The sequence below is a fragment of the Cololabis saira genome, chromosome 20, assembly GCF_033807715.1.
Source record: "Cololabis saira isolate AMF1-May2022 chromosome 20, fColSai1.1, whole genome shotgun sequence".
Lineage (NCBI taxonomy): Eukaryota > Metazoa > Chordata > Actinopteri > Beloniformes > Belonidae > Cololabis > Cololabis saira.
In genome coordinates, this window is record NC_084606.1 from 38,536,150 (window position 1) to 38,563,649 (window position 27,500).

At 43.0% G+C, this 27,500-nt stretch overlaps 1 protein-coding gene across 1 annotated transcript in view; it reads left to right on the forward strand.

The window, feature by feature from the left end:
* LOC133420881 (disintegrin and metalloproteinase domain-containing protein 19-like) overlaps positions 1–27,500 on the forward strand; it is a 203,996-nt gene that overhangs the window by 101,493 nt on the left and 75,003 nt on the right. The window contains 2 exon segments of the mRNA XM_061710762.1: positions 6,908–6,989; positions 16,326–16,402. Of these exon segments, the coding sequence (XP_061566746.1) occupies positions 6,908–6,989; positions 16,326–16,402 (159 nt within the window).

The following is a 27,500-nucleotide window of genomic DNA, read 5'->3' on the forward strand; positions in this document are numbered from 1 at the left end:
GGCCTGCCTGCTCTCCCCCTCCCAGAGAAGAGAGCCCATTACTGGTGTTCCTGGAAGCAGCCCTGCAGTTAAACCCAGCTTCACCGTCTCGCTCTGCTACCCATGCTTCAAGTAAGAGAGAAATGCTGGGCGTATTTGGGTAATTATTTAGTAACGTGAAGACCTGAGCACTTTTTTAATGAGCCTTCATAAATGCCTGCTTAGTACCGCATGTGACCAGGAGAGAAGGTTTGTATCTAGAGTCCTGTACCGATTGAAAACATATGAATATTAAAATCATCACATTCCTGAGAGTAGTTGTTTAATATATACAGGACTGTCTCAGAAAATTAGAATATTGTGATAAAGTTCTTTATTTTCTGTAACGCAATTAAAAAAAAAACAAAAATGTCATACATTCTGGATTCATTACAAATCAACTGAAATATTGCAAGCCTTTTCTTATTTTAATATTGCTGATTATGGCTTACAGTTTAAGATTAAGATTCCCAGAATATTCAAATTTTTTTAGATAGGATATTTGAGTTTTCTTAAGCTGTAAGCCATGATCAGCAATATTAAAATAATAAAAGGCTTGCAATATTTCAGTTGATTTGTAATGAATCCAGAATGTATGACATTTTTGTTTTTTTTAATTGCATGAACTTTATCACAATATTCTAATTTTCTGAGACAGTCCTGTATTATTGAACAGAGCACTAGATATCTGTGGATAAAGTAACCCATTGTTGTGTCAAAGTTAGTTTTTTTGGTTTGTTTTGTTTTTGCAAGAGATAAGGAACTAATGGATCAGTCAAGTTAGATACGAATGGAATTACGGCATTCTTGTAAAGTTTTACCCTCTTTTCTCCTTGTTTTTTAATGTCATCAGTATGAAAGACTCCAGTCATGCTGATGCAACATTTCATCTGGAGGAGATTGTAGCTTTTCTAATTAAGCGTTATAAATACAGATACAGGGAATGCAAGCAAACAAAGGAAGAAGCAGAGCATGCCATTAAAACTCTGATTGTGGACTTTCTTCACAGTTAACGCTCCGTTCTAGGGGATAGTTTTTGTAGGAACAAAGGCTTATGTGCATGTCCATCCATCTTATTAACTTCCGCTTATCTGAATTCAGATACCCCCCCATAAAGTACTCCATGGGACATGGTCAAATGCTCCACAAAGTCCACAAAGCACATGTGGACAGGTTGGGACTGAGGGTAAAACGTGAGGGTAAATAGCTCGTCCATTACTCTGAGATTAAATGCTAATGGTGAAGAAACCTACTATTGGTCTCTGTAAAATACCTGAATATGGAGACCATCTATTTTTATGTGGATTGTCTGTATACAGTCATAAGATTAGTGACTGAATTTAAGACTGAAAAAGATTGAAAGTCTTACACTATCTGCTTCTTATCTCTACGTGTCAGGCAACATCTAACTGGCTTAGTGGATTTGCCACCGTGTCTGCCAGAAACTGTGCAGATGTTAATGTCTCAAAGTAAAGTAACCCCCCTGTTGTCCTCATTTTCTGAATACACCCCATGTCCGCCGGGTCAAAATGACCAGTCTTCAGTAAACCCCCATTATAACACCTTAATTGAATTTTAAACACCACATTTCCTCTTGCTTGAAGAAACAACTTGTCATTCATCACAAAATGCGTGAATGCTTAAGTTTTCCCTCTTCATTTGTATTTCTATAGGTAAAGAAAAAAAATTGCAAAAAGGAGTTTTGAATTTATTTCTATTCATCCCAATGACTCTGTTTCTTTTTTCTCTCCAGTGAACAATTTTAGATAATGTACAATACAAAAATATGAAATATAATATATCCCATTCAACTAATTGGCACATATAAGGCAGTATGCAAGTCCACAGCCTTTGCAGATATATTTATTACACCTGCAGAACACAGTATAGTCCTTCTTTTGAGGGCAGAACTGACATCTCTTCCTCTCACTTAGCCCTAGCTGGGGAAGTTAAATTTCAAGTTAAAAAAATATCGTTTAATGGATTTTTTTTAACACAGTGGCGGGACATTGTGACCCGAGGACAACAGGAGGGTTAAGGAAAGTTATCAATGCTAATACTTGGATTATAAAATTGCCCAATAACTCTTTGTGGGAGAAACTTGTAACATACAAAGAAATATTACACTTGTATAAAGTTGGGGATGCTGGACTGATGTCCTTAATGATCCGTATTCACATGCACACTTAAGGAATACAACATCTTCCATTTTCTCATAACACAATCAGTATAGTTTTTGCATAAATAAATCTTGTCTCTCAGACCTTGACCAAGCGTTGATCCCACTTCCAAATGAGTGACATAACAGTGGCTGTTCCCTTTAGATGACAGAGACAATGTACTGTATGTATTTTGGTCCAAGACCATTCAGGTCTTTGTAGACCAGCAGTAAGATTTTAAACTCTATCCTTTGTCTCACTGGAAGCCAGTGGAGAGATTTCATGATTTCATTCCTGGTGTAATATGGTCCAGTTTCCTGGTGTAATGTGGTCCAGTTTCCTGGTGTAATATGGTCCAGTTTCCTGGTGTAATATGGTCCAGTTTCCTGGTATAATATGGTCCAGTTTCCTGGTGTAATGTGGTCCAGTTTCCTGGTGTAATGTGGTCCAGTTTCCTGGTGTAATATGGTCCAGTTTCCTGGTGTAATGTGGTCCAGTTTCCTGGTGTAATAGGGTCCAGTTTCCTGGTATAATATGGTCCAGTTTCCTGGTGTAATGTGGTCCAGTTTCCTGGTGTAATGTGGTCCAGTTTCCTGGTGTAATATGGTCCAGTTTCCTGGTGTAATATGGTCCAGTTTCCTGGTGTAATATGGTCCAGTTTCCTGGTGTAATATGGTCCAGTTTCCTGGTGTAATATGGTTCAGTTTCCTGGTGTATTATGGTCCAGTTTCCTGGTGTAATATGGTCCAGTTTCCTGGTGTAATGTGGTCCAGTTTCCTGGTGTAATATGGTCCAGTTTCCTGGTGTAATATGGTCCAGTTTCCTGGTGTAATGTGGTCCAGTTTCCTGGTGTAATATGGTCCAGTTTCCTGGTGTAATATGGTCCAGTTTCCTGGTGTAATGTGGTCCAGTTTCCTGGTGTAATATGGTCCAGTTTCCTGGTGTAATATGGTCCAGTTCAGGGCTCCAGACTGCGACCAAATGCTCGCATTTTGCGACCAAAATTTGAGTATGTGCGACTGAATTTCATGTCCACTCGCACACGTGCGACCAGTAAATTTGCCAGTGTTTTTTTTTTTTTTTTTTTACACGTTAAACGTGGAAAGGGTGTGTCAATGAACCCCCATATTTGCAGGCCAATGAGTGTGAAAGGGAATGAGTTGGGGGATCTATTTATTTATTTATTTTTTTCGTTTAATTTCACCAGCTCAAAGCAGGTATTACGCCCGGACCACATTTAATACGACACAACACGCTGCCGCCGCGGCGCGCACATAGTTAGAAGAAAGAGGCGGCGGGTATGTTTGGTTTTAGTAACATCATGCTAAGGCCATGAGTCTGCAATGGCCCAGACGGGAGACACATGTAGCTCAGTGCTTAACTTTTATTTTTAATCCACTCTATATTCTTCTGGTTGTTCTCCGATATGTAAAGCCTGAATTATGGTTCCGCCTTAAATCGACGCAGAGCCGTAGTCTCTGCGTTGTTGTAACGCGGAACCATAAATCAGCCTTCACCCGGTAAAGAAAAAAAAAAAAAAGAAAATGTTCTCCAATACAGCAGGTCTCATAATTTTATTCTGAACACTGCCAAAACTCTAACTTAAAACGTAACTAGAACTTAAAATTTGCTTGACACAAATGAAAGTTAAATTTTAACACGTGGGAAAAACACCTAACCTTTTAAGTGATGTGTGTTATCAGGTGTAATGGCATTTTTAGGTTAGAAATAAGAACATTTCTTGGTAAGATCCTTAGTTCTTTGAGTGAAGGCAGTGAATTTGGTCGACTGGTGTAAGTTCAGGGTTTTAGTAAAGACACAAGTAGGGAAATGTTATTGGCCAGTACCCCCAATATTTGTACATTTGTTAAGTACTGTGTTTAACAGTTAAATTCATTGCTGAAAGGTTACTAAGCACTTTGTTACCAAGCACTTTTTTATCATGTGAATGTATGTTTTTTTTATATATAATGACAGCAATGGTGCTGTCAGTTTACTTTATGTTGCGGCATCTTTAAAAGTGCACAATAAAATGTAACACTGCATTTGAAACAGCACATTGTGGTAATTCATTAATCTATTATGAAATACGTATTACTAATACACTGAAATGTAGTAGAAATGTAAAAATTTGGTTAGCGTGTCGATAAACGATGTGCGCTCCTAAAATTTCTGATTGTGCCCCTAAAAATTTTCAGTTAGGGGCTACTGTGCTCCTAGTGAAAAAAGTTAGTCTGGAGCCCTGCAGTTTCCTGGTGTAATGTGGTCCAGTTTCCTGGTGTACTATGGTCCAGTTTCCTGGTGTAATGTGGTCCAGTTTCCTGGTGTAATGTGGTCCAGTTTCCTGGTGTAATGTGGTCCAGTTTCCTGGTGTAATATGGTCCAGTTTCCTGGTGTAATATGGTCCAGTTTCCTGGTGTAATATGGTCCAGTTTCCTGGTGTAATGTGGTCCAGTTTCCTGGTGTAATATGGTCCAGTTTCCTGGTGTAATATGGTCCAGTTTCCTGGTGTAATATGGTCCAGTTTCCTGGTGTAATATGGTCCAGTTTCCTGGTGTAATATGGTCCAGTTTCCTGGTGTAATATGTGGTCCAGTTTCCTGGTGTAATATGGTCCAGTTTCCTGGTGTAATATGTGGTCCAGTTTCCTGGTGTAATATGGTCCAGTTTCCTGGTGTAATGTGGTCCAGTTTCCTGGTGTAATGTGGTCCAGTTTCCTGGTGTAATGTGGTCCAGTTTCCTGGTGTAATGTGGTCCAGTTTCCTGGTGTAATATGGTCCAGTTTCCTGGTGTAATGTGGTCCAGTTTCCTGGTGTAATGTGGTCCAGTTTCCTGGTGTAATGTGGTCCAGTTTCCTGGTGTAATATGGTCCAGTTTCCTGGTGTAATATGGTCCAGTTTCCTGGTGTAATATGGTCCAGTTTCCTGGTGTAATGTGGTCCAGTTTCCTGGTGTAATGTGGTCCAGTTTCCTGGTGTAATATGGTCCAGTTTCCTGGTGTAATGTGGTCCAGTTTCCTGGTGTAATATGGTCCAGTTTCCTGGTGTAATATGGTCCAGTTTCCTGGTGTAATATGGTCCAGTTTCCTGGTGTAATATGGTCCAGTTTCCTGGTGTAATATGGTCCGGTTTCCTGGTGTAATATGGTCCAGTTTCCTGGTGTAATATGGTCCAGTTTCCTGGTGTAATGTGGTCCAGTTTCCTGGTTTAATATGGTCCAGTTTCCTGGTGTAATGTGGTCCAGTTTCCTGGTGTAATATGGTCCAGTTTCCTGGTGTAATGTGGTCCAGTTTCCTGGTGTGATGTGGTCCAGTTTCCTGGTGTAATATGGTCCAGTTTCCTGGTGTAATATGGTCCAGTTTCCTGGTGTAATATGGTCCAGTTTCCTGGTGTAATATGGTCCAGTTTCCTGGTGTAATATGGTCCAGTTTCCTGGTGTAATGTGGTCCAGTTTCCTGGTGTAATATGGTCCAGTTTCCTGGTGTAATGTGGTCCAGTTTCCTGGTGTAATATGGTCCAGTTTCCTGGTGTAATATGGTCCAGTTTCCTGGTGTAATATGGTCCAGTTTCCTGGTGTACTATGGTCCAGTTTCCTGGTGTAATGTGGTCCAGTTTCCTGGTGTAATATGGTCCAGTTTCCTGGTGTAATGTGGTCCAGTTTCCTGGTGTAATATGGTCCAGTTTCCTGGTGTAATATGGTCCAGTTTCCTGGTGTAATATGGTCCAGTTTCCTGGTGTAATATGGTCCAGTTTCCTGGTGTAATATGGTCCAGTTTCCTGGTGTAATGTGGTCCAGTTTCCTGGTTTAATATGGTCCAGTTTCCTGGTGTAATGTGGTCCAGTTTCCTGGTGTAATGTGGTCCAGTTTCCTGGTTTAATATGGTCCAGTTTCCTGGTGTAATATGGTCCAGTTTCCTGGTGTAATGTGGACCAGTTTCCTGGTTTAATATGGTCCAGTTTCCTGGTGTAATGTGGTCCAGTTTCCTGGTGTAATATGGTCCAGTTTCCTGGTATAATATGGTCCAGTTTCCTGGTGTAATGTGGTCCAGTTTCCTGGTGTAATGTGGTCCAGTTTCCTGGTGTAATATGGTCCAGTTTCCTGGTGTAATGTGGTCCAGTTTCCTGGTGTAATGTGGTCCAGTTTCCTGGTGTAATATGGTCCAGTTTCCTGGTGTAATATGGTCCAGTTTCCTGGTGTAATGTGGTCCAGTTTCCTGGTGTAATATGGTCCAGTTTCCTGGTGTAATATGGTCCAGTTTCCTGGTGTAATATGGTCCAGTTTCCTGGTGTAATGTGGTCCAGTTTCCTGGTGTAATGTGGTCCAGTTTCCTGGTGTAATGTGGTCCAGTTTTCTGGTGTAATGTGGTCCAGTTTCCTGGTGTAATATGGTCCAGTTTCCTGGTGTAATATGGTCCAGTTTCCTGGTGTAATGTGGTCCAGTTTCCTGGTGTAATATGGTCCAGTTTCCTGGTGTAATATGATCCAGTTTCCTGGTGAAATATGGTCCAGTTTCCTGGTGTAATGTGGTCCAGTTTCCTGGTGAAATATGGTCCAGTTTCCTGGTGTAATATGGTCCAGTTTCCTGGTGGTTGCAATAATCCAACCTACTGAAAATTGCCACGATAATACAACACATAGAATTAGTTTTTTCTGTTCCACTACTTTTCCTTCTCTCTTTTTTTAAAAATGTAATTTTGTGTAATCAATTTCTTTCCTCTCTTTTTTTCCCCTAGTGGGCTTCTGGTTCCAGACTTTACAGAGACCTACTACTCGGAAGACGGGCAGCAAGTGACCGTGAGCGATCACAATTACACGGTAAGTCGCAAACAACAGAATTAGGCACTTCAGTGGTAAGTCATAGCAGTGAAGGCCTGCGGATAATCCTACAGGACCTGTAACATAAGGCATTCCTGTTTTGATTAACAGTTCTCAATCTTGGCTCAATCTTACGACGGAGTATTAGGGCCAAACTAAGACAAATTTTTTTTTTTTTAATTACGAGAATAAAGTCATAATAATATGAGAATAAAGTCATAATGTTGCGAGAATAAAGTAATAATATTACGAGAGCTCCGAAGCTCCGGCCTGCAAACATGCACAAAAGAGAAAAAAGGGGGACCAGCACAAGAAACTACAGGAACGATGGACAAAAATGATAGCTATGAGATACTTATAATAAAATGGAAATGGAGAAGAGAGGAAGGGAAGAGAAAAGAAGAAGGGTGAGAGGCACCGCCCAGTGGATCATGTCGGTGCCCCCCTGCAGCATAGGCCTATAGCAGCATATCTACCACCAAGCTATATATGAGACTAGTCTTGTTCTATAGCTGCAACTATGACTACTGACTCTAACACACTAGAGTTTACACTAACTAGAGATTTACCAACACCAGCTAGAGGTTTACTAACACTAACTATAGGCTTTACTAAACAGAAAGGTTTTAAGTTTAGTTTTAAAGGTGGAGGTGGTGTCAGCCTCCTTAACCCAGATTGGAAGTTGTTTCCAGAGTAATGGTGTCTGATAGCAGAACGCCCGCCCTCCAAATCTACATTTGGATCCTCTAGGAACTACGTGTAATCCTGCACTCCGAGCACGGAGAGCTCTGCCAGGAACATAAGGCACCCTTTCCCGGTGGAGAACCATGGCCTCGGTTTTGGAGGTGCTGATTCTCATCCCTGCCGCGTCACACTCGGCCTCAAACCGCCCCAGCACATGCTGGAGGTCCCGGTCCGATGAAGCCAACAGGACAACGTCATCTGCAAAAAGCAGAGATGAAATCCTGTGGTTCCAAAACCGGATCCCCTCTGGCCCCTGGCTGCGCCTAGAAATCACGTCCATAAAAATTATGAATAGAACCGGTGACAAAGGGCAGCCCTGCCGGAGTCCAACATGCACCGGGAACAAGTCTGACTTACTGCCTGCAATGCGAACCAAACAATCATCCTAAAGGACCTGTAACATAAGCGATTCCTGTTTTAATTTACAGTGCTCAATATTGGCTCATTCTTGGTTGAGCTGCAAGAAAGAAAAAAGCAGAGAGAGCAATATTCTGTAGCGTGTAGCCACATGCTTAGGAACTCAGTTAATCAGCAAATTTGGTTTGGTTTACAGGAAAAATGTCATACAAATGAACATAACACAAGCAAAGATGAGGGTAGAGACAGCAACTGGAACTGCTTTTAAAGTGTTTATGGACTTCACACCATGAAAACATATCTGATGTCTACACACACACGGTGCCCAAGGTTTCAACCATATTAACATGTTATTAAAAAAAAAGGGTTGTCTGTGAAAGCAATGCAACCAAACACACTTCTAGGAGATCATCATTAACCCTTGTACTGTCTTCGGGTCAAGGAAGGAGGAAGAGAAGAAGGGAGGAAAGAAGGAAGGAAGGAAGAATGAAAAGAAGGAAAGAAAGAAGGAAGGATGGGAGAAAAGAAGGAAGGAAGGAAGGAAGGAAGGAAGGAAGGAAGGAAGGAAGGAAGGAAGGAAGGAAGGAAGGAAGGAAGGAAGGAAGGAAGGAAGGAAGGGAGAAAAGAAGGAAGGGAGAAAAAGAAGGATGGAAGGAAGGAAGGAAGGGAGAAAAGAAGAAAGGAAGGAAGTAAGAAAGGGAGGGAGGAAGGAAGGATGGAAGGAAGGAAGGAAGGGAGGAAGTAAGGAAGGAAGGAAGGGAGAAAAGAAGGATGGAAGGAAGGGAGAAAAGAAGGATGGAATGAAGGAAGGAAGGAAGGAAGGAAGGAAGGAAGGAAGGAAGGAAGGAAGGAAGGAAGGAAGGATGGATGGATGGATGGATGGAAGGAAGGAAGGAAGGAAGGAAGGAAGGAAGGAAGGAAGGAAGGAAGGAAGGAAGGAAGGAAGGAAGGAAGGAAGGAAGGAAGGAAGGAAGGAAGGAAGGAAGGAAGGAAGGAAGGAAAGAAAGAAAGAAAGAAAGAAAGAAAGAAAGAACGACAGGAGAATTAGGTCATTTTGACCGGAAGACAGTCCAAGGGTTAAGGACAAGGACATACATCTTGAAACAGAATGAAAATGTTCCTAAATCATCCTATTACAAAATTCAAACTGTGCATGTGGAATCGATTCAGACTCCATTCCAGACAGCCACAGACCTCCCCTGCTGAATCAACAGAGAGGCAGAAAGGCGCATATTTCTTCACTAAAGAAACACATCAATGACCCAAGTTCTGGCGTTCTTTTTGCTATTGAAATTTGTGTTAATGTAAAGATGCTCTTCAAGACTTCCTAAACTCATCTTTATATGTCTTGTTTGTGCCACTCATTGCGTTGAATTTAAAGTAAAAATAATAACATACATAAATAAAACAAGCATAATTAAAGCTGCAAGCAGCGATGAACGGGACCTCGCGCGTGCAATTTTCACCAATAAAGATCAAGGACTGAAAACGGACACCATCCATGACTCTTTATGTCAAACCATTCAAAAAATATGGCAGAAAATAGGCACTTATAGGCGGGTACGCCCCATATTGATTATTCATCAGGGCAAAAGTACTAAATGAACAGCGTGTGCTATTTTGCTCATTTGAGAGGCGCAGTCCTCTTTGCACGCTGTTAGTAGATCAGCTTCCACTTTGGTTTGCGGGTGATGTCAAGTTTGCACACGTTTTTACGCACGCAAACCTTTAGTAAATCAGGCCCTAAGAGTCTTGATTTAACAGAATATTTTTAAGTCTTAACTTAAACATTTTGATAGAAGAGGATGATTCAACAATGAACTGATAGGAATTCCAGATTAAGGAGCCTCTAGAAGCAAAAGAAAACTGGGTGTGTGTAGCGACAAAAAGGGGGATGAAGTTTGTTACTGTGTCAGAGTTGGCTGTAAAGAATTCATGAAAAGATTTGGAAAGCAAGTGGGAAAGATGGATACATTTATAAATAAATATGCATGATTGAAGTATGTTTATATCATATACTGACGATATGTGAAGTTTCCTAAACAGAGGGGCAGATGGAGACAAATTATTAGAGAAGGAGGCTCATTTTCTTCTGAGTGATTAATAATTTCTGTAAATTAGAAGGATAAGTACTGGCCCAAACAATATTACAATAGCTGAGATGTGGATAAATTAAACTGTAATAAAGTATGTTTAAAGAATTCTGCGATATAAAAGCACTCATTTTTCTGATGATACCGATTGAGTTCAATACTTTGTTGTTGACAAGATTAATATGTTCGGACCATGATAACCTTTCGTCAATTTCAAGTCAAGTTGCGACATGATACAGGTGTGTACTGATTTTCGTACATGTACGTCAAACCGTATTGTGGGGATTGAGGCAAAATGTTTTCCGGGGGGCGCTGTTGAGCCATTAGGCCACGCCCATTAATGCAAACCATTAAATATAAAATTTATTACCAGGCCTGTAGGCCTTTAGTCGGAAAAAAAATAAAAACAACGAGAACTCCTACAGATACAATAGGGCCTTCGCACTGTAAGTGCTCGGGCCCTAATTAGATAGTCTTTGTCCTAGAAGGAAACAAAGCTCTGAGCGCTGTGCAGCGGGACTGTGGGCCAAATTGAGTTTGAGCAAACTAAAAGATTGGTTTTATTAAATGCACTGCTTGAATTTGTCAGGCTGGTGAGGTGAGGACCCAGATGCAGGAGAGAGAGTGGGAGGCTGGAGGCAGGAGTTCTCAAAAAACAAGGAAAAACCAGGCCAACACACGGCCAACGTTCTGGGGGCCGACCTCGGGACTGGGCCGACCGGCCCTGGCTGCGGGGGTGCCCGGGTCCGCGGCGCTGGCTGCGGGGGAGTCCGGGTCCGCGGCGCTGGCTGTGGGGGTACCCGGGTCCTTGGAGCTGGCTGCGGGGGGGCACGGGTCCGCGGCGCTGGCTGCGGGGGTACCCGGGTCCGAGGTGCTGGCTGCGGGGGAACCCGGGTCCGTGGCGCTGGCTGTGGGGGAACCCGGGTCCGAGGTGCTGGCTGCGGGGGAACCCGGGTCCGCGGCGCTGGCTGCGGGGGGGCCCGGGTCCGTGGTGCTGGCTGCGGGGGAACCCGGGTCCGAGGTGCTGGCTGCGGGGGAACCCGGGTCCGAGGCGCTGGCTGCGGGGAACCCGGGTCCGTGGCGCTGGCTGCGGGGGAACCCGGGTCCGCAGCGCTGGCTGCGGGGGGGGCCCGGGTCTGTGGCGCTGGCTGCGGGGGAACCCGGGTCCGTGGCGCTGGCTGCGGGGGAACCCGGGTCCGAGGCGCTGGCTGCGGGGGAACCCGGGTCCGAGGCGCTGGCTGCGGGGGAACCCGGGTCCGAGGCGCTGGCTGCGGGGGAACCCGAGTCCGCGGCGCTGGCTGCGGGGGAACCCGGGTCCGAGGCGCTGGCTGCGGGGGAACCCGGGTCCGAGGCGCTGGCTGCGGGGGAACCCGGGTCCGTGGCGCTGGCTGCGGGGGAACCCGAGTCCGCGGCGCTGGCTGCGGGGGAACCCGGGTCCGTGGCGCTGGCTGCGGGGGAACCCGAGTCCGCGGCGCTGGCTGCGGGGGGGCCCGGGTCTGTGGCGCTGGTTGTGGGGGAACCCGGGTCCGTGGCGCTGGCTGCGGGGGAACCCGGGTCCGCGGCGCTGGCTGCGGGGGGGGCCCGGGTCTGTGGCGCTGGCTGCGGGGGAACCCGGGTCTGTGGTGCTGGCTGCGGGGGGGGCCCGGGTCCGCGGCGCTGGCTGCGGGGGGGCCCGGGTCTGTGGCGCTGGCTGCGGGGGGACCCGGGTCTGTGGTGCTGGCTGCGGGGGGACCCGGGTCTGTGGTGCTGGCTGCGGGGGATCCAGGACCATCACCGGAGCAGGGGCTGATGCGTCCACGACCACCACAGAACAGCGGCTAGCTCTGGCTGGCGTTGACGCCGTCGTCGGCGTCGCTCCAGAGCCTGAATGCTCCTGGGCCCACCCAGAGCCAGTGTTCCCCAGAAGGGGGATTCCAGCTCATCCGGGTGCCGCCAACCAGGAATAGTGAGTTCCGCCTCCCGGTACACGTAGTCCCAGAAGGCGGAACTCTCTCCCGCTGGGTCCATACTGGTGGTTCCGTTCTGTCAGGCTGGTGTGGTGAGGACCCAGATGCAGGAGAGCGAGTGGGAGGCCGGAGGCAGGAGTTCTCTAAAAACAAGGATTTATTAACAAAAAGGCAAGAACCAAAAAACAAAGCGCTGCTTAGCAGGATAAAAACTCACAGAAACGGGGATCAAAAGACTGGAGCAAAAACAGGCAAGACACATGAAGGGAAGCACAGTACGGAACCACAAGGAGCAAGGGATTCACAAGACCAGATATACACAGGGGATAACGAGACACAGGTGCAGACAATCAGGGCAGATGGGACACAGGCGGGGCAAAACAGAAACTCAAAGACTGGGGGGAATGTCAAACCCTGACAGAATTGCAGGAATGGCCTAAACAGGAGATTGGTTTTCATGACATGAATGTCCTCAGCTTGTACTTTTTTGCTTTCAGAGTGAATCAAAAGGCCCTACGGCCTCACCTATTCTCCAGAGTACAGAAAACAGTCTGGACAGTCTACATGTTCCAGATTGTCAGAGGGGATATTTCCTTTCCTTGCTTTAGGAAAATGTATTGCATAAACACTTGTTCTCCACAGGGCATTGATATTTGTCAGACCCACTTACTGTAGGTCTTGTTATACAAAGAAAGCATTTGCAAAGTGGTGTCTCTTGGTAATTGATCATTGGATGAACTCATCCATCAGGGTATGTAAGAATAGAACTTCTTTTGTTGTCTTTGAACCGCTAGAGGCCAAAGAAAAGCTTCATGTCTCAGCAGTTTCTCAGTTGAGTAAGTATTTGCTCCACAATCTAATACATAAAAGAATTGTGGATTAACCACTATATTTAACTAGTTCGATTAATTAGTATATTTCATATTAATGTGGATATTATGACTCTATGAGTCATTCTAACTGGGACTTTCATCCCCTCTTGTAGAGTTTTGGGAAGAGTTTTTTTCTAACTGATGTTTTTCCAAATACATAAAATAAGAAGTTTATCTCAGTGTGCTGAGCTACAGTATTGGTGCTTTTACACTAGTACCTACTTTTACACTAGTACCTACTTTTACACTAGTACCTACTTTTACACTGGTACCTACTTTTATACTGGTACCTACTTTTACACTAGTACCTACTTTTACACTAGTACCTACTTTTACACTAGTACCTACTTTTACACTAGTACCTACTTTTACACTGGTACCTACTTTTACACTAGTACCTACTTTTACACTAGTACCTACTTTTACACTAGTACCTACTTTTACACTGGTACCTACTTTTACACTGGTACCTACTTTTACACTAGTACCTACTTTTACACTAGTACCTACTTTTACACTGGTACCTACTTTTACACTAGTACCTACTTTTACACTAGTACCTACTTTTACACTGGTACCTACTTTTATACTGGTACCTACTTTTACACTGGTACCTACTTTTACACTAGTACCTACTTTTACACTAGTACCTACTTTTACACTAGTACCTACTTTTACACTGGTACCTACTTTTACACTAGTACCTACTTTTACACTAGTACCTACTTTTACACTGGTACCTACTTTTATACTGGTACCTACTTTTACACTAGTACCTACTTTTACACTGGTACCTACTTTTACACTAGTACCTACTTTTACACTAGTACCTACTTTTACACTGGTACCTACTCAGCGCGACTCGTCTCGCCCTCGTTTCTTTTCAACACCCAGATCAGAAGTAGGAGGTTGGAGTGAAGCTGCTGTGACGTATTTGATTGTGTATCTAAAGGAAGAAGACAACACTAAAGATGTAGAACCTGGAGGAGATGATAGATGTGCTGCTGGGTCTGTGGCTCGTGTTTGATATCAAGTTAAAAAATGAGAGTGAGAGAAGCTTTAGTTTGTCTCTGCACTAGGGATGGGCGGTATAGACTAAAAAATGTATCATGATAATTTCTGGCCTTTATCCCGATAACGATAAAAATGATGATAAAAAAATACCAATTCAACTCCATCTTTGTAACTATAAATCTATCACACTCTCAGATCCGCCATGTTTGTTACACAAAAACCTCATCAACGGGAATTTATCCTTCTTTCTTTCTTTCTTTCTTTCTTTCTTTCTTTCTTTCTTTCTTTCTTTCTTTCTTTCTTTCTTTCTTTCTTTCTTTCTTTCTTTCTTTCTTTCTTTCTTTCTTTCTTTCTTTCTTTCTTTCTGGCTCATTCCTTCCTTCCTTCCTTCCTTCCTTCCTTCCTTCCTTCCTTCCTTCCTTCCTTCCTTCCTTCCTTCCTTCCTTCCTTCCTTCCTTCTTTCATTCCTTCCTACCTTCCTTCCTGCTTCCTTCCTTCCTTCCTTCCTTCCTTCCTTCCTTCCTTCCTTCCTTCCTTCCTTCCTTCCTTCCTGCTTCCTTCCTTCCTCCACCTTCCTTCCTTCCTTCATGCTTCCTTCCTTCCTTCCTTCCTTCCTTCCTTCCTTCCTTCCTTCCTTCCTTCCTTCCTTCCTTCCTTCCTTCCTTCCTTCCTTCCTTCCTTCCTTCCTTCCTTCCTTCGTTCGTTCGTTCCTTCCTTCCTTCCTTCCTTCCTTCCTTCCTTCCTTCCTTCCTTCCTTCCTTCCTTCCTTCACGTACGTTCTGCGTGGATTTAACACAGAACCAAAAATCAGTTTTACACAAAAACATCATCAACAGGAATTTATTGTTTTTACCGCGAGATGACAAATTCTTACCGTGGAGAATTTTGTTGACGGTAAATTGTGAACGGTAAAATTATGGTGATACATTTTTTATTCCATACCGCCCAGCCCTAGTGTCCATACTGTCAGTGGAGGATGTTGAAGATGCTTCACAAGCATGCCAGCTACCTTGGACAGTATCCATGTTACATCCTGAACATGTAGCTAGATGAATTGCTAGATGAATTGCTGGGTTTGGTGGGGAAAGGTCTCACTGACGATAGATTGGTACGTTGGCTCCAACAGAGCACCTACTGTTGCTACTGCTATTCAAATGAAATACCTAATTACACGCTTCACAGAGCTGACGGACACTTTTGAATTGTCAATCAACATGCAGGGATAATTTCATCCTTGAGGTGGTTAATCCTCTTCCAGCATTAACAGGGATTCTTTTGGCCCACAGGGAGAAGAACTTCCTCATTACTTCTGTAGTTTTCCCCGGGGGGAAATGAGCTCAACCCTGGGGTTCAGACTTGCAGAGCTGGTAGAGGAGCCAAAAATTGTACTCAAGTAAAAGTACTGTTACTTCAGAATAATATGACTCAAGTAGAAGTAAAAAGTATCATCCAAGTAATTACTTGAGTAAAAGTAAAAAAGTACTTGGTGAAAAAACTACTGAGTAACTGTTGAGTAACGTCTGATTTATTTATTTTAACACAACCATTCAAACAGACAAAAGTACAAAATAATCATCTTCAGGCAAATTAAATCAATAAAATAATAAAATAAATGAAAATTAATAAAAAATAGCTTAAATTTAAATAATCTTTTAAATTATATATTTAAATAATAAGAAAAGTAACAGCTCAACGTAGCCTAATGTAGCGGAGTAAGAGGAACAGTTTCTTCTTCACAAATCTACTCAAGTAAAAGTAAAAAGTACAGTGATTCAAAACTACTCCTAAAAGTACAACATTTCCCAAAACTTACTCAAGTAAATGTAACGGAGTAAATGTAACTCGTTACTACCACCTTGTAACTCGTTACTACCACCTCTGGTGACATCAGGTTGACCTGCTTGCATTGGTCGAAGGACAGTTTCTGACTGACTGCAGCGTTTCTACTTCTATCTAAATCCGGTCTAACTGGTGAAAACTGGTGAATAAAAACTGGTGCACTGCCAAAACCCTCTAGAGATGACATTCATCCTTCTTCACAAAGAAGTGCAAACAAGCATTTTATTCAGATAACACGGTGTTGTGTTTCAGGCAGTGTGGATTCTTTGGTTCTCTTCGACCCCCCGTGTATATTTTTTTAAATCCTGGTTATTTGTTGCAAGTGTGATGAAATCATTTCAGAAACTCAAAGTTTGAGTAATCTCATAACAGTTAAGTTAGACGGGTCCGTTTGTCTTTGTACACTTGAAGTATGTTTGCATTTGTAATCAAAGTTAAAGTGCTGATTGTAATGATTTTCTCTTCTTTCAGAACCACTGTTTTTACCACGGCCGTGTCAGAGGACATCCTGATTCCTCGGTAGCCGTCAGCACGTGTTCAGGAGTCAGGTACGACCACAGTTCATTACCCTCTAACACGGGTTTATGTTGCTGCCATGGTGACTTCTGGATTGATGATTTCATACTATTAGATAGATTATATAATACACACACACACACACACACACACACACAATATATATAAGGAGTCTAAGATTGCAGATTCTATAGAGAACAGAGCTGCTCTGTTTCTTGGGGGTTCATAAATTTGCTCCGATTCTGGCCGTTCAAGGCGACATGGTTCCTGGTTCATAAGACGTAAATATGAGATGATTAGATTGTGGAATCGTTTACTTAATATGCCAGAAGAGGGTCAATAAGAAAGTTTTTATTTGGAGTAAATTAAATGGCTCGCCATGGGCTAAAGAAATATTTGCATTATTTGAAGAGGTTGGATTACAGTATATGTTTAGGAATAACTTAACCTGTTCAATAACTTCAATTAGTGATAAGTTATTTGCTTTATTTGAGACAAAATGATTAAATGATACAGGTTAATAACTAATGAACAGGTTAATAACTTAACCTGTTCAATGACTTCAATTAGTGATAAGTTATTTGCTTTATTTGAGACAAAATGATTAAATTATATTTAGTTTAAGCCCAAATTACGAACATACATCCAAATCAAGCACAATTATGGCCCTGAACCTTCTGTTAAAGCAAACCTAACAAGAAATCAAAGGTCTTTAATGGCTCAGCTGAGAACAGGAATCCTTCCCTGGAATCTGGAAGTCGCAGATTTAAAAACATTCCCGAAGATGAAAGGTTGTGTGAATTATGTGAACTTAATGAAGTGGAAAGTGAATCACATTTTCTGTTATATTGCCCTCTGTATGATGAACTGAGAACTCCATTATTTACTGAAATGTCTGTTAAAAACCCAGAAACGTTCTGCTGCTCTGACCATGATAGAATGGACGGGTTGTTTAACTTCATTTTGTTTCTGAAGCCTGGAGAAAGCGTCAGGATTGTTTAAATGTTTAATTGGTACAGGGTCTGTTGTCTGGCTTTCATTTGCTTTATGTTCCTTTTTCTTTTTGTGCTGTCTTGTAAGCCACTCGGGCTGGGCACTTCATGTGCATGACACGGAAATAATAACATCAATCAATCAATCAATCAATCAATCAATCAATCAATCAATCAATCAATCAATCAATCAATCAATCAATCAATCAATCAATCAATCAATCAATCAATCAATCAATCAATCAATCAATCAATCAATCAATCAATCAATCAATCAATCAATCAATCAATCAATCAATCAATCAATCAATCAATCAATCAATCAATCAATCAATCAATCAATCAATCAATCAATCAATCAATCAATCAATCAATCAATCAATCAATCAATCAATCAATCAATCAATCAATCAATCAATCAATCAATCAAAATATAGGCCATATTATATCAAACTTGAGCCCCTATCTCGGCCCACACCTTAAAGGTGCAATAAAACATTGATGACAACACACTTGTTGCACATTAGTGCTATATTGTACTTGTGGGCCGGTTTCAATGCAGAGTTCAGTATAGTTCTTGTCACAACTTGCACTCTGCTTCCCTAGTCACTGACTACGTTTACATGCAGTCAAAATCCTGGTTATTGCTAATATTCCGGTTACTGAAACATTGGGAATATTCCGTTTACATGGTGATTAATCATTTGGGATATCTGGATCAAACCAGCGACGCACGGAGAACGTGATGATGCAATTACGGTCATTTCTGTTTCTTCTTCCTGTATCCAAATTCAAAACAAATGCTGCTTCGTGCAACTTTTCTCTCACTTTCTTGTAAATCTTCTATCCCGGTACTTTCTACCGTCTACAAATGCAGAAATGTGGCCTGTGGTCCCCACCCCTGGTCACCCCGTTGCTGCTTCCACCTGCCTGCTGTGCTGTTGCCGTCCCCAACCCCCCAGTCTGGCAGGAGGGTCCCCCCTTATGATCCAGGTCCTGGTCCAGGTTTCTCCTTATGATCCAGGTCCTGGTCCAGGTTTCTCCTTATGATCCAGGTCCTGGTCCAGGTTTCTACCCCCTTATGATCCAGGTCCTGGTCCAGGTTTCTTCCCTCCTAAAGGGGAGTTTTTCTTGCATCTGTTTGGCTTAAGGTTTTTCTCCCACTAGTGGAGTTTTTACCTGCCATTGTTTATGTAATAACTGCTCGGGGGTTTATGTTCTGGGTCTCTGTAAAGCGTCTGGAGACAACTTTTGTTGTATTAGACGCTATATAAATAAAATTGAATTGAATTGAATTGAATTGAAATGTTCATATCCTTCATTACATTTATGAAGTGATTAGTCTCCTCCTGGTCTTGGTTTCTCCGTGTTTATAAGAACTTCCTGGACTGAAAAGACCAGGATTCCTTGTGAACAGAACATGTGCAGAAAACTAATTCCTGTTCCGTTTGATGGGGATATTCTGTTTGGCGTTTACATGACCCAATATTCGGGTTTTAAAAGGAGTAACCCAGGGCTCATATTGGGGTTTTTAAAAACCTGAATGCCATGAGAAGTCCTCAGAGATGTGCGTGCCCAGGAAATTGAAGCAGGGCACTTTCTCTACCCTCTCTCCATTCATGAGCAGTGTTGGGACTAACGCGTTATTTAGTAACGCGTTACAGTAACGCGTTAGTTTTGCCGTAACTAATACTCTAACACATTACTTTTTAAATTCAGTAACGCAGTTACCGTTACCAAACGGTGAGTTACTCCGTTATTTCTGGATACAGTGAAGCTTTTTTCCCCACACGCGGAGACCAGAGGAAACGTAGTGTGTGTGCATTCAAAAACATGACGGTCATGGCGAACCAAGAGAAGGAGAGTTTCACAGCGTGGAGATATTGTCATCAGGGTTTCCGTTGTCTGGTAATTGCCGGACTTTGTCCGGTAAAATATGCCGAAGTCCGGTATTTTATAATCTCTCCGGTCAAAATGTCCCGTGAAAATACTCACTGGTGCTGCGGGACTAGGGTCCCCGGGAGTACCGCGGAGGGACACGCCGAGCCCCGGAGGAAGCGGAGCTGCGGCGCCGACATCCACGTGTGCGTTGATTTATGGTTCCGCGTCGCACCGACGCAGAGCCTACGGCGTAGAGTACGCGTCGCCGCGTACCTTACGCCGTAGGTTACGCGCAAGCTTCTGCAATATTTATTTATTTTTTGAAGTTACGCTCGCGAGTCAATTGACGGGACTTATTTTATTTTAAATACCCTGTTTTTCAATGAAAATACTATTAAATGACTTGCATTGATATCGTACTACTGCATATGATTTATTTTTAACCTCAATAAATTCATATAGCCTATGTGACCGGAATTTCAAACATTTGTCCGGTAAATTGAAACTCTGCCGGTCACATTGTCCGGTGCCAATTTTTTCTAGCCGAAACACTGATTGTCATTACAGTAATCCCTGGTTTTTCACGGGGGCTACGTTCCCAAAAGAACCCGTGATAAGTGAAATTCTTTTTACAATTATTATAGAAGGTTCAAATTGCAGAGATCATCCCCGCCTCGCACGTATTCCACTGCTCTTCTGAGCCGCTACATCCCGACTCTGTAGCGTCTTTTTCTCCTAAAGCCGCGGTGCAGGAGTGTTTTTACCAGAGAAGAAAATAGTTATGGGTCATTGTTGTTGCTCTTTTTTCTTCTGGGCAAAAAGATTCTTATAAACCGACACCATTGATTATATCTGAGACTGTAATGAACGATTCATCAAAGTTCCCGCTCTTGAGCTGCTGCTGAAGCTCATTGGCCGTTCTCAACTTGTTGCTAAGCAACCGACGTTATTGATACAGGAAGTGAAGAAGCGGGGAGACTGTTTAGCCAATCAGAATGCAGAACACAAGGCACAATGTAAATCCATACAGTACCTGCTGAAATGAAGCTAGAGGGGATTAATGGAGCATTTAAAATAATGTTTTTATTTAAAGTAACTCAATAGTTACTTTTCATAGTAACGCATTACTTTTTGGTCTAAGTAACTGAGTTACTAACTGAGTAACTTTTTTAATGAAGTAACTAGTAACGGTAACTAGTTACTTTTTTTCAGTAACTAGCACAACACTGTTCATGAGTAGTGGTGGATGGATTCTTTTATGAGCTCTTTTGATTTTGAATCAGTGCAATCACTCCGTCAGCTTCTGTACCCGTAGGCAGACTCGTCCTCTGTGGTGATCAGCTCCGCCACCGTTACACGACTGGGTGTGATTTTTTAGAAAAGGCTGAATGGTTACTGAAAAAAGCAACATTTCAATTAGTCTGAGAAAAAACCTCCATATTTCAGGATAATCAGGGCTGGTGTGGCACTGGCGCGTACGCCAGCGCTCCATCCCTCTGCTCTGATGTGCGTAGGTGGCCGGTCGCTGCCTGTCGTCAGCAGTTCTGACGGGGACACAGCTGACATGAGGAGAATTGATTTCTGCACGCCGGCTGAATGCAAATGCTTTTATTAATGTCCAATAACACAACTGTCGGAATAGGAGCATCAACACAGGCTGCTGGACTTCAACACAGGCAATACATACGCATTTAATGTCATTAAGTTGCTGCCTGTATGTGTTGATTGTATGTGTTTTTATACGCTATGCATGTATTTGATGCCTAAAAGAAATTTCCCTAGTGGACATTAAAGTATAACTCAACTCAACTCAACTCAACACAATTGTTTTTGTAGATGTGCTGTTTTAGTTTTTTATTGTTCTTTTGTGCACCTCTACACTGATACTGTCCATATAAATCTCCATATGCTAAATTACAGAACCCCCCAAAAAGTTACAGATAGGGTTTCAGACTAAGATTTATATATACATATATATATATATATATATATACCTGTATATATTAGAACATTAGAATATTGTGATTTTCTGTAATGCAATTACAAAAACAAAAATGTCAGACATTCTGGATTCATTACAAATCAACTGAAATATTGCAAGCCTTTTATTATTTTAATATTGCTGATCATGGCTTACAGCTTAAGAAAACTCAAATATCCTATCTCAAAAAATAAGAATATTCTGGGAATCTTAATCTTAAAATGTAAACCATAATCAGCAATATTAAAATAATAAAAGGCTTGCAATATTTCAGTTGATTTGTAATGAATCCAGAATGTATTGCATTTTTGTTTTTTTAATTGCATTACAGAAAATAAAGAACTTTATCACAATATACTAATTTTCTGAGACAGTCCTGTGTATATTCGTTTTTAATCAACAGACAAGGAAGCTTTAAATATTACATCACCAATGCTGAAGGCAAATAAAAAAATGTTTTCAACGAGCGGTTGGACTCGCTCTGAACAGAAAAAACCATCACCTGTCTAATGCTCATAAATGATTAATGCAGTTAGTTTGGAGTCATTTCATTTTCTTATAAAACTGCACATGCCAGTTCAGCTTACTCTGCTGTCATCAGGAATCGGTGCAGACGGCAACGCCTCTGCAGGATTTAATTCACACAACAGAATGCTGGTGGAATGATAATGTCAGACAAATTTAACCGTTGGAGAAATGAAATATTGTGGCTTTTGTTTTTTTTGCACAAGAACAAATTGAAGAATAATTATGTCTGTTCAGGCATCTTTAACAAGTTCTTATGCTAGACAACGAGAACATGGATCAATCAAGTCTTTTCACAAATCAGCTGTCTTACCTCACAGTTCATCCTCTTCTTCTTGTTATCATTGAATTGATTAACTGGTCTCTCAGCACAATTGACCAAATTTTTGCGACGAGAAGTCGGGGGACAAGGGAGCCCTCCTGCCCCGACGGGACATTTTTTGCCGGATACGTGATGGACTCATGGAAGCATTGGAGGATCATGTGTGTAAGAAACTGTCAGGTCATGTTCCCTCCTCTCCACTAGGAGGAGACACCCAGTGGTGGCTCAGTATCTGTTTGGTACCTCCCACCTTTATAAATAGAGGTCTGAAGAACTTCCTCCTCTTTGTCTCCAAACATTCACACCTTGACTGAGTGTTTGAGGGGTTTTCAGGTGTTTGCCATGAGTATTTTGGTTTTACCTCCAATGTAAGTAATTTCTTTATATTCCTTTTAGTTAAAGTGTCTCTGACACGAAGAATGGATAGATTTGATCCAATTTAGTTTGCTATTGAGAATCATGTTTTGGTTATTGGAGAGATTTGTGGTCATTTTTCAACATGCTTTAAGAGTGAATTGATTTCATTTGTCAAGAGAATTTAATTTGTTCTTTCTTTATTTTAGAACCATGGCAATCATCCTGAAACTTCACTAACCCAACATTCACCTTGTGAATTTCAAATAAACTCGACAATTGATTGACTGCAATCCTGTTTCCTGGTGGTTGTGTGGCTCCAGTCTGAACATTCATTCACTACAAATGGTCCTTCGAGCCGGAGACTGAGCCACACACCACACAGCGACCCAAAATGGCTGATGGCAATAAACTGATGGAATGGAATGATGGAACCACTAATGAAGGTCAGGCTACTTCTACTGAGTACATGGATGGATCCCAAGGTGTAACAGACTCAACCCAGCCTACCACTAATGAGGCTACCCCTGAATTGTCTCAAACATCACCTAGGCCATCTACCCCTACTCGCCAAACAGAGCCCCACCTTTCACCAAAACCATCATTGTCTACCTCTCATAGAGAGCACCAAATCCCTTTGCCATCTGATGAAATGTCAACTAAACCCTATACACAGCCAAAACAAATAGTTTACTGGATAAATGGCAAGCATGGGAACTGGAACTGAAGGATCTACCTGATATTCACTTTCCTCGCTGCTATCTGCCCCCCTGTACCAATGCAGCCACTTCAGAATCCCATATGCATGTATTCTGCGATGCCTCTGAACGTGTGTATGGTGCTGTTGCCTACCTTCAGACTAAAGATCAGCATGACGAAACCCATGTCAGTTTCATCATGGCCAGATCTCGTATAGCTCCTAAACGCCAACTATCTATCCCTCGCCTGGAACTATGCGCAGCCCTTTCCGGTGCCCAGCTGGCTAACCTTCTCAGTTCTGAACTCACCATTCCACTGCAGTCAGTGAATCTCTGGACAGATTCCACAACAGTCCTGTCATGGCTAACATCTGACTCCTGTCGTTATAAGGTGTTTGTCGGCACAAGAATAGCAGAGATTCAGACTCTGACTGACGCATCAAACTGGAGATATGTTGACTCGGAGAATAATCCAGCTGACTACCTGACACGGGGCAAAACACTCCTAGAGCTTTCCCAGCAACACAGATGGAGTAAAGGCCCTCCATTCCTTTTGCTGAATATTGACAGCTGGCCAGCCAATCCGTGTGGCGGAGCTGAATCGGAGCCGGTTGAGGAACTCAGGAAGTCCATGTTCTGCGGTGTAGGAAAGTCAGATGACATTAAAAACCCTGACGATCTGAACAAGTACAGCAGTTGGGATGATCTGATGAAGGAAACAAAGAATATGCTTCAAGGGGTGGCAGATCCCAACCCAAACATAGCTCAAAGTTATATAAAGGCAGAGAAGCACCTTCTGCAAAGGGCCCAAATAGAGTGCTTCCCTGATGAAGTCAATGCCCTCAAAACCGGGAAATCCATATCAAAGGGTAGCAAACTACTCCCCCTGTCTCCAGAATATGACTCTGATATTGGCCTCATCAGAGTAGGTGGTCGACTTCGGAGAGTGGAGACCCTTGACCACGACAACATCCATCCGATTATATTGGACCCTAAACATCCCATAACCAAACTCATCATACGACATTATGACGAGAAACTGCTCCACCCAGGCCCAGAGCGTGTCCTGGGGGAAGTTAGACGCAGGTACTGGATCCTGCATGGTCGCCAAGCCATTCGTCAGCATCAACACCAATGTCAGGACTGTCAGAGATGGAGAGCCAACCCAGTCATTCCCAAAATGGCGGACCTTCCTCCAGCCCGTCTTAGACTTTTCAAGCCCCCTTTCTGGTCGACAGGCATGGACTGCTTTGGACCTTTCAATGTGAAAATTGGCCGCCGCACAGAGAAGCGATGGGGCATACTCTTCAAATGCTTAACAACACGCTGTATACATCTTGAGTTGCTTGACAGTATGGATGCAGATACCTTTCTAATGGCATTCAGAAGATTTGTCTCACGCAGAGGAAAACCCTTTGAACTCCTGTCTGACTGTGGGACTAATTTCAGAGCTGGAGAAGTAGAGCTGAAAAATGCATTCTTGGCCATGGCACCAGACCTGCAGCAGCAACTGGCCCACACACATGTGAACTTCCAGTTCAATCCTCCATCTGCCCCACATTTCGGTGGAAGTTGGGAACGAGAGATAAAATCCATAAAATTGGCCCTCAACGCTGCTATAGGAAACCAACCAACAACAGAGACAGTTCTACACACAGTCCTCATTGAGGTTGAGGGCATTTTGAATTCCAAACCTCTTGGATACATCTCCTCTGACCTAGCTGATCCAGACCCAGTAACACCAAATATGTTGCTGATGGGGCGGCCCGACTCCTCTCTTCCTCAGGCAATCTACTGTACAAGTGAGCTCCTCGGTAGGCGAAGATGGCGTCACAGTCAGATCCTGGCTGATCATTTTTGGACAGCCTTCATTCGCTATTACCTTCCAAACCTTCAAACCAGGCAAAAATGGGAGACGGACAAGAAAAACCTTGAATCAGGTCAGGTTGTACTTATAATTGACCCCCAGTATCCTCGAGCATCATGGCCTATTGGAAGGATAACTGAAACCTGCCCTGGAAAGGATGGAAGAGTTCGCAGTGCTAAGGTCATTATCCAAGGCCGAGAATACCTCCGTCCAGTATCTAGATTGATCCCACTGCCTGAAATCATTGATGAAGCCTGAGGAAACGTATTTGCTACACAAATCCGGGGGCGGCTGTAAGAAACTGTCAGGTCATGTTCCCTCCTCTCCACTAGGAGGAGACACCCAGTGGTGGCTCAGTATCTGTTTGGTACCTCCCACCTTTATAAATAGAGGTCTGAAGAACTTCCTCCTCTTTGTCTCCAAACATTCACACCTTGACTGAGTGTTTGAGGGGTTTTCAGGTGTTTGCCATGAGTATTTTGGTTTTACCTCCAATGTAAGTAATTTCTTTATATTCCTTTTAGTTAAAGTGTCTCTGACACGAAGAATGGATAGATTTGATCCAATTTAGTTTGCTATTGAGAATCATGTTTTGGTTATTGGAGAGATTTGTGGTCATTTTTCAACATGCTTTAAGAGTGAATTGATTTCATTTGTCAAGAGAATTTAATTTGTTCTTTCTTTATTTTAGAACCATGGCAATCATCCTGAAACTTCACTAACCCAACATTCACCTTGTGAATTTCAAATAAACTCGACAATTGATTGACTGCAATCCTGTTTCCTGGTGGTTGTGTGGCTCCAGTCTGAACATTCATTCACTACAATGTGCCTGTCGATTCTGTCCGTCGAAGATGTTGAAGATGCCTTCATAATTGAATTAATGATAACAGGATTTCTGCTTTTTGGAGTTGGTGGATTCCTCGTTTATCGACAAACGCGTAAGTCGTCGACAGCTGTTTTGGCCCTTTCTGAGCTGCCGGACGTGGCTGAGGGGATAAGCTCTACGACCAACACTCAGACTCTAACGCTGGGGGAGCAAAACCGCAAGCTGGATGCGATTCTTGAGCAAAATCGCAGGCCAGCGGCTGTTTTTGAACTTATTGGCAAGATGGAAAAGACCTTGGAGAAGTTGGAAGCTCGGCTTGGCGGGAATTGATCACAAATTCGTCTGTTTGGAGTCGCCATTGATGAACCAAAGATTTAAGACAGATGGAAAATTCCAGGAATCCGCCTTTTCTTTTTCAATACAATTGTTGATTCTATCATCTGACCTTGACAGAGCAGCCTGGCAGGCTGCTCCAGTCACAATCTCCCTGGTGGAATAAAAACAAGACGCTCTCTCCCCCAATAACCCTCCCCTTCCCAGGACACCAGTGGACTTGGATCAGAACTGTACCTGGCCGTCTGATAACATCAAGGACAACGGCTGAGGAGCAGCTCTGGGCCAAAGTTCACAGACTTACTGCTCACACACTCACTTACTGATAACCACACCTCCCTCCCTCCCACAAAGAAGGAAGGGAGGAAAGAAGGAAGGAAGGGAAAATGAAGGAAGGGAGGGAGGGAAGAAGGAAGGAAGGGAAAAAGAAGGAAGGAAGGGAGGAAAGAAGGAAATAAGGGAGAAAAGAAGGAAGGAAAGAAAGAAGGGAGGAAAGGACAAAGGAAGGAAGGAAGGAAGGAAAGGAGAAAAGAAGGAAACAAGGAAGGAAGGATCGAAGGAAGGAAGGGAGAAAAGAAGGTAGGAAGGAAGGAAGGGAGACAAGAAGGAAAGAAGGAAGGAAAGAAGGGAGAAAAGATGGATGAAAGAAGGAAGGAAGGAAAAAGGAAGGGAGGGAAGAAGGAAGGAAAGGAGAAAAGAAGGAAGGAAGGAAAGAAGGGAGGAAAGAAGGAAGGAAGGTAGAAAAGAAGGGAGGAAAGAAGGAAGGAAGGGGAAAAAGAAGGAAGGAAGGAAAGAAGGGAGGAAAGGAGAAAGGGAGGAAAGGAGAAAGGAAGGAAGGAAGGACGGAAAGAAGGAAGGAAGGGAGGAAAGAAGGGAGAAAAGAAGGAAGGAAGGGAGAAGGAAGGAAGGAATGGAGGGAGGGAAGAAGGAAGGAAGGGAAAAAAGAACGAAGGAAGGAAAGAAGGAACTGGGATGCACCGTGCCGGGACCCCCCCCCCCCCCCCCCCCCCCAGTAACCCTCCCCCACACCCACATACAAGTCTTGTCATGATGTTGTTGCTTTTGTGTGCCCAGGTGTTTTTGCACCTTGACACTGCGTATTTATACACAGTGTGAACATGCTTTTTTTCCTCCCCTATCCCAGCGTTACCCTTGGAAAACAGGCGCATAAAACCATCTGTGTCGCCGCCGGTGTATCCGAAGTCAAATACATTGTTTCTTTAAACTGCCAAATAAACCTGATTCTGATTCTGATTATGATAAGGGTGAGAAATGAGATCCTTGATTTTACAAAGCTATGAAAATGCAAATGTTTCCTGATTTTATTCCTGACATCTGTGAATGATTT